Genomic DNA, 17,472 nt, shown 5'->3' with positions numbered 1-17,472 from the left:
GGTCATACGTTTTTCTCTTATATCTGTAAGCTATAGGAAAAAATAGGGAAGAGAGTCTTATGAAAACAGAAAAGGAAACCAGGAGGGTGTTGGAGCAGGGGAAAGAAGAGGATTGAGATAGGGGAAGTATTGGAGAAGAAATTGACCAAATCACATTGTTATATTGTATGCATGTATGAATGTGTAGCAGTGAATTCCACTATTATATATAATTATAATGTGTTATAGTTTAACTAGTATAAAAAAGAATGGAATGATCTCTTCATGTATGTGGCTGCTCATTTCTTCATAAAGCTCTTCACAGTGTAGCTAATTTTTCTTTACTTCATTATCAGTATAAAAACAAATGGGGAGAACACAAATTGGACCCATTTAGCTGTTGTTTACAAATGACAACAGAAATGTCCAGCAGAATCACTTTTCTTTCTGTTGCTCCTTAAAGTTAGACACCACCATATGATTAAAGCATTCCCTAAATATCATAGGTGGAGAAACCCCTCACTGTTCTGTGCATGTCTTGCCAGGTGTCATTGACCGATGGGAGCTGTTACAGGCCCAGGCCTTGAGCAAGGAGTTGAGAATGAAGCAGAACCTCCAGAAGTGGCAGCAGTTCAACTCGGACCTGAACAACATCTGGGCCTGGCTGGGGGAGACCGAGGAAGAACTGGAGCAGCTCCAACGCCTGGAGCTCAGCACCGACATCCAGACCATCGAGCTCCAAATCAAAAAGCTCAAGGTAGCTACCTCTCCCTCTCCCTCAGCAGCCAAACAGAAAGCCACCACCCGCCAATACCTGTTCAGAAACTGCTAGCTCTGATGGTTTTATCCTCATGGAGCAGCAGAAGAAACTATCTAACCAAAATGAACAAGAATGCTGCTCTTGGCCCCATACGTCCCAAATTGATGTGTTTCATAAAGGCAGTTTGGAAGAGCAGAAAGAAGGACTATATTATAATGAATTGGTACTTTAAGAAATAGCTCAAGTTTTATGAAAGATCCAGGCACCTCTGAGACCTATTTAACCTCTTTATATGGGCAATATCAGTATACTCATAGTCATGCTTATCTCTATCCATAGCTGGAAAGAAACCTTTTCCAAGATTGTATTTGTGTGAATTTGTAAGAGACCTGATAAGACCATTTGAAATTCTCATTTCCCAAATTGATTATGATTGTTATGGCAAAAACAGTTTTACTATAATCAGTAAAACAAAACTTTTGAGTAATTGTGATTAAACGCCTACTTTGGATTTGGGATTGGGAGGATGTGGTGTGCAGATAGCTTACCTTTAACTCCAATTCCTTATCTGAAAACTTCTTAGTCCAAGCTATTGAGCTGTGTTCATGTGGAAACTTGTAAGCATCCCCTGGAGGGGGGTTTTGTTTGATGAACATTCAGATGTGCTACTCCTCAGAATGTTTCTGCCTGGAATCTTCAAGCTCAGAATTAAGGATGCTGCGTTTGTGTTCATGTGGTTTTAGCATATGCTATTTATTTGGGGCTGTTATCTCTGTTGCTTGCTTTTGAGTGGTTGTATTATTTTGTTTTAAATTTTCAGACAGATAAATGAGTCTTCCCCAAAGATTTCCCACAGTTGCATCCTATAGAGAGGTCTCTGCACCAACCCTGTGAATTTCAGGACAGAGCATGGGAGGGAAGATGCAATTTAGAGTATCTGCATACTGAACTGCATTTTTCATTAGAGTCCCTAAGTTACTCTAGCTAAACAGTATTTTAGTGTAATCAAATTCCTTTGAAAATTGATAAAGAAAGTACTGGCCAGAATCTGAGACCTCAGAAGATCAGGGCAGGAAAATAAGACCTTGGAAGTTAGCATGTGTGATAAGCAGAAGGGGTCCTCCTCTGTAGCCCTTCCTCTTCCCTCCTGTCTGTTTTCTGTAAATAAATCTATGGAACAATTAAATGCTTTCCAATCTATAGACCAGGATGTTAAGAACCCGTTGAAAAGTGAAAAATGAAGTCAAGTTAGGGACATAATAAAACTAGTAAGAAATTATAATAAAATACAGCCTGGATAGATGTGATTTCCACAATTGCTCCCCACCCCCCATAAGCTTGATCTGTGGATGTTTAAATAACACCCAGACACTCCACAATTAATATGTGCTCAAGTTCTTAGAATTGAGTTCTAGATTGTTTGGAAATGCACAAAGTCAAAAATCAGTCATGTTTTTTTTTTTTGGGGGGGGTGACATCAAACTAAACTGTTTAGCTCATAAAATACCCAATTTATTCTCTTTATCATCACAAGAATATGGCCTGTGATGTGGTGATGTTCTCAGCCAGTGAGCCCCTGTGCCTACAGTTTCTGAGCTCTGAAACCCACTATCAAAAACTCACCACTTCATTCTTATGCACACAAGTTGAGCACCATTAGTCTAGTGAACTAGAATTAAGAAATTAATCATTTTATGTACAAGTTTTTTTTTTTTTTCAAAAAAAGCAGGTGTTCAGCTGCCCAAAAGTGTTGGAGCCAGGTTTCTGTTTGTTTTATTGTGGCTGAACTACTGTGCAAGAAATCAAGTTCAATAGCTTCCTTAGTTCATTGCATGTAGCTATCATTTCTTCCTTCAAAGCTCCATTTTGCTTTATTTATCATTTTCATTCATTGATTTTGCATTCCTATTCCTCAGAGCCTTGGCAACCATTCTGAAATATTTACTAGTCATTCTTTGTTCATATGCACTCTTGAAAAATGTGGGATTTTGTGTGCATTCAGGTATTAATGCTCATCCAGGTTTGGATTCCTCATACATCATGTTTTCTAAAGATCTATCCGTGTTGTCAAATGTCCTGTAATTGATTTCTTGTGATTACAGTATCATTCTCAGTGGCTCTCATCATCTATTCCTTAATGGTCCTGTTAAAGGCCAGTTTTAATAAATGGATCTTTTTATAGGAGTAAAACGTTCCAGAGTTTTAAACTACATTTTAAAATGTTTTTATCATTATGGTCCTTGTTTGATTGCTCGCCTTTCTCTTGTAGGAGCTTCAGAGAGCCGTGGACCACCGCAAAGCCATCATCCTCTCCATCAATCTCTGCAGTTCTGAGTTCACCCAGGCTGACAGTAAGGAGAGCCGGGACCTGCAGGACCGGTTGTCCCAGATGAACGGGCGCTGGGACCGTGTGTGCTCTCTGCTGGAGGACTGGCGGGGACTGCTGCAGGATGCACTGATGCAGTGCCAGGTGGGTGGGGCTTGGCATTTGGAGACTTGAAGCCATAGGTTCATATCTCAGTTACCTCAGAGGTGCAGTTGCTCCCCCAGATCAGTGTTTGAGTGAGATAACTGCGCCTCCAAACTTTTCATGTTATTGGAGAATATGTACTCATGACTGAGGTATAAGGACTCAGATCTCATTTTCTTCCCATCTCTCAAGTTCTGCCCTTCCTTCTTTGACTCATTCATTTATTTCATTCATTCATTCAACACATACTTCTGAGCACACAGCTATTTCTTCAAGATCAAAGGAAGATATTGCAATATCTATTTATCCATTCTTGCCACAGTTACTTGCTGTTTCCACTGTGAGCCAGATAGGTCACTGAGCAGCTATGATACAGTGTAGCCTCTGCTTTTGTTAGGAAAACAAGACAAATAAATGCAAGGACATAGGTGACAAGAGTAACTGAGGAAAGCCACTTTGGGAGGAAAGTCAGGAGCTTTCTATAGTCCCTTGAACCAACCTTGGAGAAGGATGTTGCTAAGAAGGAGATGCAATGGATGAGAAGTCCCAGAAGCAGAAAAGGGCATGGCATCTTTTAGGACATGAAAGAAGCCAGTTTGACCAAAATACTGTGAGGGAGTCCGAAAATGAGCAGAAGGGCTGGGGAAGTGGTCAAGAGCCAGATCCCACATAGCACTGCAGGTCCTGGCCAGGAGCTTGGGTCATATTCTGAGCACAATGAGATGATGAAGGAGGGAAGCCTCTTTGAAAGCAGGTACCCAAGCTGTTGTTGCATACCGCCTCCACTCCTAGTGCAGCTTCTGGCACATAGGAGACCTTCACTGACTGCAGGCTGAATCACTGAGCAAGTGGGTGAGTGAAGGGGGGAGATGGGATTGGGCGTGGGCCTTCAAACATGGGAAGATTTTCTGAAAAGAGATAAGAGGAGAATTGTTTTCTTCCAGACTATTAGCATGACTCTTCCTGTGGGAAATTGAGTATTTTGATACCAATTTACTTAATATCTACATTTTCCCCCAAGTAATAATTGAGATGCTTTTGGTAAGAAAATGAACTCCAGATTAGATCATCAGCACCAGGGCCTCTCTCAGAAAGGAGTCATGTATCTGATGTTAAAATCAATGTACATTTGCCAATGGTAGCCATTGGAAAGAATGGAAATATACTCTAGGGAAATAGGTTATCCATGGTTTGTATATTTTGGTAGGATTTCCATGAAATGAGCCATGGTTTGCTTCTGATGCTGGAGAATATCGACAGGAGGAAAAATGAAATTGTTCCTATCGATGCCAGCCTTGATGCAGAGATACTTCAGGACCAACATAAACAGCTTATGGTAAGAACTCTGGTGGCCTCTGCTTGGTTATTTACCTTTTGCATTATAATCTCTCACACCCCAACTGAAGTCCCCAATTTAACTCCTATGGTTTTCAGTTTTTGTGAAACAAATATGCACAGAAGACGACGTTGGCCAACTTCAGCCATTGCTCAGTTGTATTACTCTTACCTTTCATTAATTAGTTGTGTTAATCTCAACTATCTTGGGTTTATTTTGGCAGCTTTTTGAAGAATTATGTTTATTTTTAATTTAAGCTTTATATGTTGTATTGATGTCCCAAAAGTTTATTTGGTGACTTATTGTAAAAGAATATAAAACAATTAAAATAGAAAGATTCAGGCCTTGTTAAGAGGAACCTATGAAACATGAACCTTGGCACCAAGATTTCTGAAAGCAAAACTAAAGAGAAACATAGTGCGTTCACTCTCTGTCATTATCTGACAAACAAAATATACCAGTTCTTAAGGATCAAGATATTTTTCTAGCACTAAACTCAAGCAGAAATTGACTTAAAGAATCATGTTTCCTTTTATTGGCTAAACAATTTATTGATAAGTGCAACAAAAGAATTACCTTCCACAGTTAATTTCTCTCTTGAATAAGAAATTTATGCCATGCTAGGCCGGGTAGGTTCTTATAATGATCTTGGAACAATATAAAGGATGCTGTATTTCGCAACTTTGATAGATGATTAGAAAGCATATTTGAGTTCCATTAGGAGAAAAATGCCTTGCATGTTGTGGCTTTCTGTATTTTTTAAATGTTATATCTTAACTTTTAAGAGTTACCAAACTGCAGAGTTGGCAGTTTTTAATTTAGTACCATAAGGATCTTATAAAACAAGAGCTATGCTTTTATTCAACTTTGATCTCTGGCATTAAGCTGTGAATGACGATTCACCCTGTGTCTTTTTAAAAATCATGACCAGATATCAGAGTATGCCTAGACATACCTGAATTTTGTTATATCTAGATGTTTTTCTGTTGAAAAGACAAAGTTTCATTTTCATGGACCTTACATTGTAAGTATTTTCATATGCATCACCTAATTTAAACCATATAAAAACACTTACCGGGACCAGGCAGCCAATGAGGAACTCAGATCGGAGAGGTTCAGAGGCCTTGGGGAGCATTTTTGGCAGAGGCAGAATTAGAACACCAGTCCCCAATTCCCAGGCCAGGGGCTGCAGCATTGTTTTGGGCTCAAGCCCATCATTCTGATGCTCAGATATAATTGCTCACTTTGGGAACTTACTCCAGCTATTACAAATTCTTAGAAAAAATATTTCCTATTCCATACATTAGCAAATAAGGCATGAGCTGTTGGAGTCCCAGCTAAGAGTGGCCTCACTGCAAGACATGTCTGGCCAACTCCTGGTGAATGCTGAAGGTACAGACTGTTTAGAAGCCAAAGAAAAAGTCCATGTTATTGGGAACCGTCTCAAACTTCTCTTGAAGGAGGTCAGTCGGCATATCAAGGATCTGGAGAAGTTATTGGACATGTCGAGCAGTCAGCAGGTAAGCCTAGCCAGACCTCTATTTACAGGAAAGCCAAGGTCATCCTCTCCACCTGTGGTAGAAAGGCTTTAAATGTAGCACTTACCAGAATGGATGCCCACCTCCGGCACTGCTGATCCAAGTCCTGCCTCCAAATTAAAAAGCAGACTCATAACTTTTCATGACAGTATGCTACTATTGATTCTCCTCAATCTAAACGATGTCATGTACTTGTTTGCTGCCAACCCTATTACCACCACTGCTGTAGCATTTTATTCTCCCTTGTTTAGTTAAGAATTCACACATTTTCAGATATTCAGCCCTGGTAGAGCAAACCAATTATTGCCCACGAGTTTTGTATTCAACACTTGAAAGGCATGAATTCTTATGTATATGGCAATTAATTCATAGAACATGGTCTTTTGCTCCTTTATCTTTCCTATTTTTTTTCAAGTCACGGTGCCATGGTAATATTCTTGTTTTAAGAAATATACTTGTAGGCCCACCAATGCTTGGAGAGATGGCAAACATTCAATCATGAAACCCTGTCATCCACACAAATGTGTTGTCCTTCTATAAGCATGAAAAAGAGCCATCCACTCTAAATAGCAACTGTGCCAGAAAGAATAGGCTTTCTCTGATTCCATAAGGTAGACTCCTGGATGACTCTCATTTGTTTCTGACTTCAAGGCCTGGCCTGAGTGAGCCTCAGGCAGACATCTTCCTCTTCCAAGCCAGTATCAGCTCATTCACATCCATTACACTGAGAAATAATAAAGCTGCAATAACAACACTGAAGCTGCTATTTCCAGAAGGGTCAAGCTTGCAGTCAGAAAGCCCCCGTGCACTGGAAGGGTTAAGTCCCATTCTTGCAATTGTCTGATTCCATCTTTCACAAGGAATGGTCTGATTTTTATGGAGGAGATGAATCGATGTAGGGCTGGGGTGGGAAATACATTGTGTAGACAGAGCTGCCATGGCTGTGGGTTGTGGCCTTGCTCAAAGAACTTTCCGCCTTATAGGACTTGTCCTCCTGGTCTTCTGCTGATGAGCTGGACACCTCTGGATCTGTGAGTCCTGCATCAGGAAGAAGCACCCCGAACAGACAGAAATCGGTAACTTTTCACTGTTCATTTTCAGGTCACCCGTGGGTGGGGGACACTAGGGTATGAGAGTATTTATGCCTATCACAGGGTCCACAGGCTCAAAGCAGAAGTCCCCAGGCAGGAGAGGGCTGTCACCAGCGTAGAGCTGCTCTTAGCCCTGTCGCGTGCCCTTCCAGCATGTGCTAAGGAATGGAAAACAGCAGTTCTGTTTTTCAAAAACAGGACTCAATGTGTGGTTGGTATGCAGGAAAAAAAAAAAAAGTATATGTATGCCTATTTTTGCTTTTGCTCAAGTGGCCATTTCCAGAATGGTGCTCCTGTGTCCCTTCGGCGGCTCCTTCCTTCAAAGCACCACTGCTGTGTCCACCTAATCCGGATGGGCTGCCACATACAAAGTGCCTGAGCCAGAGGTGGGCACGGTGAACATCCTGTGCATCCACTAAAGGGTGGTTCTGTTGTCCCTCAAGCTGAGGGGCTTCTGAGTGGTGGTCCTGAAGTTGCTTCGTGACTGTTCTGCCCTAAAGCGGCAACAACTTGAGCAGACCCACCCTCAAGGCCCTGGTGGGGGCCGCTTCACCAGAGCACAGTGAGGACAAAAAGACAGATTTGGCCCCTGCTACCCTCTATACCTTGATTTCTCTGTGTAAATAGAAGCTTGTTTTCTCTTTTGTTATTTTTTTTTTTTTTAGTCTGGCTTTATGATTTTATTCATCCATTTTTTTTCCAGTTTTTAGAAGTAATGATTTTATTTGTACTTTTTTTTGTTATAGACACTTATGTTCTATGCTGACAAATGTATTATTCGTTTTAGGATTGTTTTTTACTACATTCACTAGTTTCCTGTAGATCCTAGTTTAAGAATGTAAAGGAATACTGGCTTTTCCACTGAAATTTTAGCTTTGATGTAACTTGTTGGGCTCCATCCCTATGAACAACAATGTCCTGTGATAATCCAAATTTTTAATATGGTTGGAGTGCTCCAAAAGGTGAAAAAAATATGTAAAGTGTCTTTGAAGTACATAATTGGCTATGTCTAATTTTATAGTAAATATACGGAGACACTGGAGTGGCACACTCATTTGTGCTTCTTCCATGAAAAGTGAGGGCAATTATGCCCACAGTGGTGTGGACGCCACAACTTAACGTTTCTTTAAGGATGAATAATGTAGATGTGAATTCGTTTTATTTCTTCGACACAAGAAAAGCCAGTTTCCTTGATCCGTGGGTACTGATCATTTCATTTGGTTCGTTGTTCCTTTGCTGCACTTTTAGTTTGATTTTCATCAGTAGCTTGTCTTTATTTGCCTGGACTGAACATTCTTCTTTCTTTACCCCTGTTCATTGCAAACAGCCACGAGGCAAATGTAGTCTCTCACAGCCTGGACCCTCTGTCAGCAGTCCAAATAGCAGGTACCTTGTTCTCCTGGTTTCCACACTGTTCTAGAACTCCAAGAGGATGATGAAAATGGTCCATGATGTAGGGAGGCCTGTACGTGGTCTGCCTCACTCATTTCTGCCCACACTCTTTCCTAGTAAATTGGAAGATGTATTTCTAAAAGGAAAGTACAAATCTGGACCCTACCCAAATTTTAGCTACACATAGTCCATCTGGTCCTTTCCAACAAAGTGTACTCTGAGTGTCCACAAGGACTCAGTACGGCTGTGGCACAGCCACCTTTTGATTCATGGCAGACTTTCATCATCCTCTTTCTTTCTAGATTTTACAATAAGACAGGTAATCAATCAGTAAATTATTTTACCATTTACAGAACCCACAAATCTGCATAAAATATACTAACATCCCCAGCTTTTTATTTTATCTTCCTGTTTTATCCAGATTGTGGGTTTTGGCTTCTCAAAATGACAAGTCCTAATTTGGTGTTCTTCACTTAAAATTTATAAGCACCTTCTCCCTCTCTTCTGGCTTGCCCTAAAACGCCAGCACACTCAGCCACGCACCTTCCTCACACTTGGCAGACTCTTTCCTCTGGACCCAGGAGCAGTGCTCCCTAGAGGGGCTCTCAGCTGGTCTCCCTGCTCCACGCCTTGTCTGAGATCCGTTCCACAGTTAGCAGTGCTTTGCTTTCTCTGTCGTTGGTGTGATGTCTGTGCTCCTTCGCCTTTCCACTAATCAGCTCATGTTTCCCCAGAAAACTTTTTTTTTAATGAAAAAATTGTCCTTGAAGCTGGATTTTTCTTTTTTTACTTTCTTTCTTTCTTTATTTTTTAATTCTAATCCCAAGCAGTTTATTGGAAAAGTATTTGTCCCCCTGGAAACTCTATCTCCACTGAGCAGGAATCTAAATTCCTGGAAGGAGGGTGGGGATGAGGAAAGAGAACTGTAAACCAAGTAAGAGTTTTCGTTTTCCAGCTGTGGCCTGAAGGACTGGCTATTTCATTTGGTCCATCAAAGTCTCGCAGAAAGGAGATGATTTAGTGGAATCTTTTTTTTCCTATCTCCATAACAAAATAATAGCAATGATATTTGGAGAAACTCCTAGGTACTTTGAAGGTGATCATGGACATCTGAGGGGGCTCTGATATTTACTTCGGCCCCTAGAGCAAAAGACAGTTGTGTACTATGGACAGATTATTGTGTTATATAATCTCTCTTCTCCCCACACATTGCTAATGTGCCATGAGCAGAGTCGACGAATATCCTCATAGCATTCCTTTGAGGAAACCAGAGAACAATTCTTTGGTCAAACCAAATGGTGGAGCTGAGAAAGTGAAAATCTCTTACCCTCTTATTCAACACTGGTAGAAATCACCTTATGGTTTCCAAATATCACATCTGTGGGCTCCCTCGGTTATTTTGGACAGTCCACAGATCTTTTGAAACATTAAACGCCCTAATGTCTCTTAGGGTAGCAGGAGCTTCCACACACCTCCTAACAGGACTTTGCGGCTGGGACAGCCACCTTCTCTCTGCCACGTCCACAAGACGCCTTCAGCTCTGCTCTGCCCTGCACTGTTGATTAACATCTTTCTAAGCATTCAGCACAATGTCCACTTGCCTACTCGGGAGAGGGTGGAATACCAGAATGGTGTCCTTCATCGGACACCTTGGCAGACGGGTTATGGTTGAATGTTCCCAGGCTTCTCAACTCCTTGGTATTTTAGCTTGGGTTCACCCAAACCTGAGAGTGAACCAGAGAGGCTCCAGGGGAGAGTGGACCTCACTCACAATCCATGCTGCCACCGTGTCCCTTTACCTTGCAACTGGAGATACCTTGCATTTGATCTTGCACTGGCTCAGCCCATTTGAAAGGTTAACGCTGAAGCACAGGAGTTTAGAATGTTGCCCTCAGTTCAACAAGAACATTTTAGATACACACTTTTTTCTGAGAAGGAAAGGGGCTTTGTTGAAAAAGCCCAGGTGTTCATTTGAAGAGAGTGGTCACTTACATATCTCCTGGTGTTTAAATAATATACCAGCCTGTTACATATTTTATTTTGACTTGATGGTGAGAATTCTGTGTCCTCATTTAATATTCTAAACCTGCATAGGGATTGAGGCCAGTAGTTACTGAACACTTACTATGTTTAGGTCCTAGGCCTACATAATTAATATAATATTGTTTCTTTCATTAAAATACTTGTTGCACCAATAATAAGAGGCTTTCAGATAATTCCTAAAATTATAAGAAATTGAAAAAAAATCTGTGCTCACACTCATAATTTATAACTCATAATTTTCATGATTTTTATTTGAGGGTAGACATACCTTAGAAATGTGCTTCAAAGCAATGTTTGTGATGGTCCATATGGTACAATTTTCATACATCGGACTTAAAATTTTCTAACCCAATCACCACTTCAAACCTCTACAGTTGATAAGTTGAAGTTGACATGTGGGAAGATTTCACTACAGTTTTCAGCAGGACAAAAAATTAATTGCTCTGCAGTCCAGGCACAGTGAATGATGATTTCATCCGAAAACTCAGAATTATAAAATGCAGAATTGCCGTGGACACAGTTAGTCTTTGGCACCTTCTGCACAGAAAATTAAGATGGAATGAGAGTGGCAAATGCTGGCTTAAACACTGAAAGGGAAAAGAGGCCTCATTTAAAAATCCATCCAAGGTGGTCAAATATATTTAAGCAAGCCAGTGGGTGTTTTTGCATGTACACTAAAGTCTTGCTCAAAGTGCTGTTCCGTTTCTTGTGGAATTTGTTTTCAAATCTTTTCTGTTGCACTTTTCCTGGGGATCTCTTTATTCTAAGCTTTCAAAGAGCTCAGCATAAAGCAGTTTGCCCTGAAGGCAGGGTGCCCACCCATACTCCAAGGACAGCTGTAGGGGACAGGCTCCAAGAGGTATGTCTTTTGCTGTTTTGATTCAGCCCTTCCCAGTCTTTCTGGGGAACAAGTCAGGCAGTTGGAGAAATTTGTCACACTTTTGAAATCAATACTAGTCAATCAGGAATGCTTCCTGAAAGCAGAGGCTGAATCCAGCCAACCCCAAGGGGCATGAGTCAACATACCCTTGGTATAATTATATAGATAATAATGACAAGTTCCTGACATCTATTTAGTATTTAATATGTTCTAGGTGCCATGCCAAGTGTTGTATATATATTACCTCATCTAGCCTGCACAAGAACCTTTTGGCACGTGAACCCAGGTAGGAACTCGGGTCTCTCCCGGGTTAACCCTGACATGTTAACAATACCACTCTACTGAAAGACTGTCAATGGGTAGGGGGATTCACAGAACAGGTCCCCAGGCTGCCTGAGGTAGTATAGGAACAGCCAGAATATTTAGTTTGAAATAAAAGGAGATTTCTGGAGTCCTAAATTGCTTCTGGGAACTTGTCTTCTGAGCCACATATTTTTATATGTAAATAAACACTGCAGTAAACACTGCAGTTTCAAAGACTTATAAGGGGCAGGCAGCAAGATCATGGATAGCCTATTTGGGGACAGTGACAAAACAACAACACCTGGGCAGTTATTTACTCAGAAATTTGAAGGAGTGAGAAGAATGAGAAACAAATAAATATTTGCAGTAGAGGAGGAGACCATGTTTTCCTGGACAGAATTACCTAAAATACCTGCATTGATCACCTTCCTTGAATACATTCACATGTTTAAGTTTTCCTATATAAACACCACCTGCATTTGCTTGCATGGACATGGTAAGATCAGTGGAGAATGACCAGTGATTAATCAATAAGTCCCCAAGAATCTCAAAACTTGGGTGACCTTAGGTCCATAGATAAATATTAAAAATACCCTTTCACTTTGGGATCATTAATCTACTGGTGCTAAGATCTCTAGAACAGAGTCATCCTCAAGGAGAAGCAAATTTGAGCATGTTGAAACTGGTAGTTACCACAAGTGGATAGGGCACTTTTCTTGGTGGATGGACTAGATGTTTTTAAGAGCATTCAGCTGTGGGAACAGTCACTGGGTACTGTCTGTTATCTTTGACCTTTTCTCAGCCCATTTCTGCTCCCTATGTTGGCATTCTTCAACATTAGAAGTCATGCACCAATTACATTTTAATAAAAAATGCTCTGATGCTGTTAAATGTGCCATGTCCTCCAAAAGCCTCCTTAACATGTGAGCCCATGTTCCCAAAATAGTGACCTTTCTAGTTTTTCTCAGGAGAGAATTAGTCAACGAACAGCCTTTGATTTGATCTTGATCTTTGACCTCATTGCTCAGGAGAGCTAATGATTGATAAAGAGGTGTTCTCCTGCTCTGTGGATTGCATTATCAACTCTATACACACCTGTCCATCACTAAAGTCTTAAATTGTCTCCTATTGAAAATGAATCAGTTAGATATTTGGAAATGAGATAGGATGGGGCCATTCTGTTCTAACTCAGCCAGTTACAAGTGGTGACTGGTGTTTGCCAAATCATATTTTCACATCAATATGCCAAAGAAAAACACAATCCAGAGTTTGTGGGTAGCTTATTCCACCTTTCTCACAATGTTTTGAAACAAACCATTGAAGCATAAACTGTCACACTGAAATTATTTTAGGGCACTAGGGCATTGAGTTTCTTTGCAAACAAGAAAACTGAAGGCTAGAGAGATAATTTACTTGCCCGTGATTATACACCTGCCTGGAAAAACAATGTCCTTGTGTCCACACAAGGATTTGGTGATAGGTGTGATATTCTTAGGCTTTCTGACTAGAGGCATTTTAGATACAAAGAAACCACTTTAAAATACCTTCAGATGCAAAGATTTCTTCTTTGCTTCTGCATGTGAGATACATGGGTCATAAATTTGACCTTCATGTCTATAATTCATAATCCCCAACCAAAAAATCATGGCCTCATCAAGCGTGTGGTGGGCAGGGATTTTGGGAACTCTGAGTTCCTGCTAGAGCTCTTCCTTTAATCTTGATACTTGAGACAAGACGTGTAGCTCTCGACAGAGTCCATGTTCTGGTAGTTCATATCCAGGCTTTAAATCTTGATTCTGCCACTTGCTGGCTAGGTAAACTTGGGCCAACTGCTTCATTTTCTGAGCCACTTTTTTCATCACCTACGAACTGAAGCTAATAAGCCTCAGAGGTCTGTTGTGAGGTTAAATGAGAGAATCCAAGATAAATGCTTACTTAAGAGTGTTGCCTAGCAATCTGGAGTATGAATGTTAACTATCCTTAGCTACTTATCTCCCAAATTAGGAGATGGATTAGATACTGTCTAAAGAGGCTTGATCTCAAGATGAGTATTTTATAATGAGATAGCTTGACAAGCTTCTGTTTTCCCTTTCATTAGTAAGGTATATGACTTTTTTTTTTAATGCTCTACTATATTTCCACAAAACATACATTTTTTTTTCTTTTTTTCTGCTCTTCAGCTCACTAGGAACAGCTCACTGGTCTTACCATAGGATAGTTAAGCAATTCAACCACTAGATGGTGATTGAACTCTTGTAGCCTCTCAGTTGGGAGACTGTTAACACTGACAAATTAGAAGTCATAAATCACATAAGACATGGAACTGAGAAGTTGGAAGACCATCAAATCTAATTTGAAGAGGTTGATGACAAGGTTGGCACTTAGAGGTGAACTCTAAGCAGGTTGTGCAAGGTTATGCCCCCATTAGATATGAGCTTCAGAAACAACAAAGTCCTCATATAGACCAGTCTTTTTTTTTTTCTCTCTCCATTACACTCCAAGAAGCATGCTTGGAAGTGGCAGAACAGAGCTGCTTGGGGCTTCTGCAGAACTAATCTATCTCTCATGTTACTTTGATGGTTTAATAAAGAGTTTTGCATAGTCCCTTTGTTCCCTTTTAAGGGGATTATATGTGTTTTTTATCTTAACACTTATTTTCTCAGGTGCCATTTATCCCCCATGGACACTTGGGTAATCTGTCTTTAGAAATTAACAGCTAATAGGTGAGCTAAAATGCAGAGTATTCTTATGAGCCAAATCTGCAGTTACTAATGCAGTTTTTACATCTTCATATTTTTCCAACAGCCTCCCATTCGATGTCTTTACATTTAGTGTTATTAAACCATTAGGGAATTAATTCATCCTCAGTGTGTGGGACTGTGTCTTCTTTGTACATCTGTTCTTTGTGCTCATGCTGTGTAGGTGTGGGTGCATACGAAACACCTCTTGTAATAGCATCTGTACCTTTCATCTATTCCACCAGTGACCAAACAAAATGCTAATGGCTACTCTCAAGACAAAACAGGAGCACCAAAATCAGAAGCCACTTTCATATTCAATATTTCCCAGCACTCTTTAATATGAATACTGAAAATTTGTGCTTACTCTCAAATGTACTATTTAAAAGGAAGGTAAACACAAACTAGGAAATTTTGAGTCTAGAAGGGATTCAAGATGACAAACCATCCTCTCCAGAAAAAATGGTGTCCTTTTCCCAAAGCCACATAATTAGTGACAGGATCAGCCTGGAAACTATGTCCTTTAACAATAATTCTTAGATGGGTGCCAGCCATTGCTTTTACTTATTCATGTAGCTTTGGAATCCACTGATGTCAGGGCCAGTTGCTGGTTCAGTGCAAGATGAAGCCAGGTAGACTCTAAGTAAAGTTCCTTGGTTTGTGCCAAATGACCAGGACAGTTTTTATCCTTGGGTGCAGATTTCAGCACACCCAGGATGGCTAGATGGGGTACTTTGTATGATTCTCTCACAACAACTAACTTTGCCTAACAATAACGCTGATATTTTTAAATCAAAAATGTGATGCCTCAAACATCTACACTTTAATTATCCTGGATCTCCTTAATTTATGCTGGAAAATGTATTTAGAGCATTTATTTTTATTGATAGAAAAAAATTTACCAAAATAAGGGATAAAAGGAATGGAATTTCAATCCAGTTAGTTACCTTTAGCTGACTGACGACGTGGGTATTGTTAGTGCAGTTTCCAGAAACTCTTCCTTTGGTGCGGGGAGTCCTGGGCATACTGCTGAAGGATGGCCACCCACTGTCAAGTTTGCATGGCCCTTTGGCTTCCGGGAAGGTGCAGAAACAAAAAGCAACATCCACCTAATTCTTGAGTTATTTGAGTTATTTATGTTGATTCTTCTCTCAGGTCCACAAAAGGTGGCTCCGATTCCTCCCTTTCTGAGCTACGGCCAGCTCGGTCAGGCAGAGCCTTCCTGCTCAGAGTCCTCCGGGCGGCTCTCCCCCTTCAAGTCCTCCTGCTGCTCCTCGTGGGGCTCGCCTGCCTTGTACCAATGTCAGAGGAAGACTACAGTTGTGCCCTCTCCAACAATTTTGCCCGGTCATTCCACCCCATGCTCAGATACACAAATGGTCCTCCTCCACTCTGAATCAAGCAGATGCTTGCTGCAGAAGTGTTGGTAGCATCGGGAGGATTGGGCCAGCAGCAAGCCCAAACCATCAGAGGATTTGATCTTGATGAAAGCCTTCCATGTGGCAGCTTTAGCTCTCCTCCATATCCATGTGTGCAGATCATGGCTTCAGATGTGGTTGATAAACAATGGCAGGAAGAGAGTAAATGGAAGGTTTCAAAGAAATATCGTTCCAGACTCTGAGCCTTAGCACTGAAGTAAGGACATCCAAAGTTTCCTGGACTCATGAATTCTGGGCCATTGGCCCATTCAATGCATAGCCGAGGACTTCAGTAGACCACCTGGGCAGCTTTCCCATGGTGCTGCTCCACCCACCCAATCAACCAAGGACCCTTATCATACAATCTACCAACCAATCAGTGCTGAAGAGATTTTAGAACCTTGTAACATACAATTTTTAAGAGCTTAGATGGCAGCTTCCTTTTTACCTTGTTTTCCTTTGGGGCATGATATTCTAACCTTTGCTTTAGAAGCACAAGCTGTAAATTCACAAGGCACTTTTTTTAAAGGTATAAAAAAAACAGATGTAATAAATAAGGTCATGGAAGGCTTTATGTGAAAAAGTTGAATGTTATAGTATAAAAAAAAGATATTTATGTATGTACAGTTTGCTAAAGCCAAGTTTTGTTTGTATTGATTTATTTGCATTTATTATAGATACTGTACAATATTTTGTCTGTGCTTTTTTTTTTCTCCCTAAAAAAAGAGATTCTAAATTTCATTATTGAGCAGGCACTAATCAGAATGAAACTTGATCTTCTTTTTGTGGGATGAGTGAAGATGGAAAATCAGTATGTATTAAAGGAAAAGGAAGCTTGGAAACAGTACATATTTAGACACAGAGGAACCCGGAGGATGCCTTTTTCCCTCTTCCTTCCACAGCCAATCAGATCTCATGCATTCCTGCTTCCTGACATCTTCACCCTCTCTTCTCCATTTGCTTTGCACAGTTGAAAGCACCTCCTAGGAACTCCTGCCCAAAGCCCCTTCTCTGATCCATCCCAGGGGTATACAACAGCCACATGAACCTTCTTGAAGTCCTCTTTTGTTCCAGTGCCTTCTTTGGGCTGGGGATGTAGCTCAGTGGATGAGCACTTGCCTAGCATGTATCAGTTCTTGGGCTTAATCCCTGATACCAAAGAATAACAACAAACAAACAAAACAAAATAAACCAGGTTCCTTCTTTGCTACAAAAACCTTCTTTTGTTCATTGACTACCCATTAAGTACGATTTCGGCCTTTCATTCAAGTCCAGATACATAAGATTTTATTCTGCCCCTCTGACCTTGCCAACTGGCAATCCTCGTGGAACCATGTGATACTCATGGCATTTAATCTGTCATTTAATAATTTAAGGAGAGGGTACACAAGACCCAGATTTCATGCTTCTCTTGGAAATAGAAGGCTCTAGCACCTTGAGAATATACCCTACATGGCAACAATGGCTGGGGCTTATTGGCTTGTCTTTAAGAACTGGAAGGGACAGTTTTCATTTGTGCTTATA

At 40.6% G+C, this 17,472-nt stretch overlaps 1 protein-coding gene across 6 annotated transcripts in view; it reads left to right on the top strand.

The window, feature by feature from the left end:
- SYNE1 (spectrin repeat containing nuclear envelope protein 1) overlaps window positions 1-16,638 on the top strand; it is a gene marked incomplete at its 5' end in the record, with an annotated part of 432,633 nt that extends 415,995 nt beyond the window's left edge. For all 6 annotated transcript variants that reach the window (XM_081295717.1, XM_081295719.1, XM_081295718.1 and 3 more), the window contains 7 exons: window positions 525-736; window positions 3,009-3,209; window positions 4,417-4,545; window positions 5,853-6,065; window positions 7,067-7,159; window positions 8,502-8,560; window positions 15,686-16,638. In XM_081295717.1, coding sequence (XP_081151843.1) covers window positions 525-736; window positions 3,009-3,209; window positions 4,417-4,545; window positions 5,853-6,065; window positions 7,067-7,159; window positions 8,502-8,560; window positions 15,686-15,926 — 1,148 coding nt within the window. In that variant the 3' untranslated portion in view covers window positions 15,927-16,638. The remainder of the gene's footprint in view (window positions 1-524; window positions 737-3,008; window positions 3,210-4,416; window positions 4,546-5,852; window positions 6,066-7,066; window positions 7,160-8,501; window positions 8,561-15,685) is intronic.
- Window positions 16,639-17,472: the final 834 nt, after the last annotated feature.

This window comes from Spermophilus citellus, assembly GCF_964194105.1.
Source record: "Spermophilus citellus genome assembly, chromosome: 5".
Lineage (NCBI taxonomy): Eukaryota > Metazoa > Chordata > Mammalia > Rodentia > Sciuridae > Spermophilus > Spermophilus citellus.
This window is presented reverse-complemented; position numbering and strand designations above follow the sequence as displayed.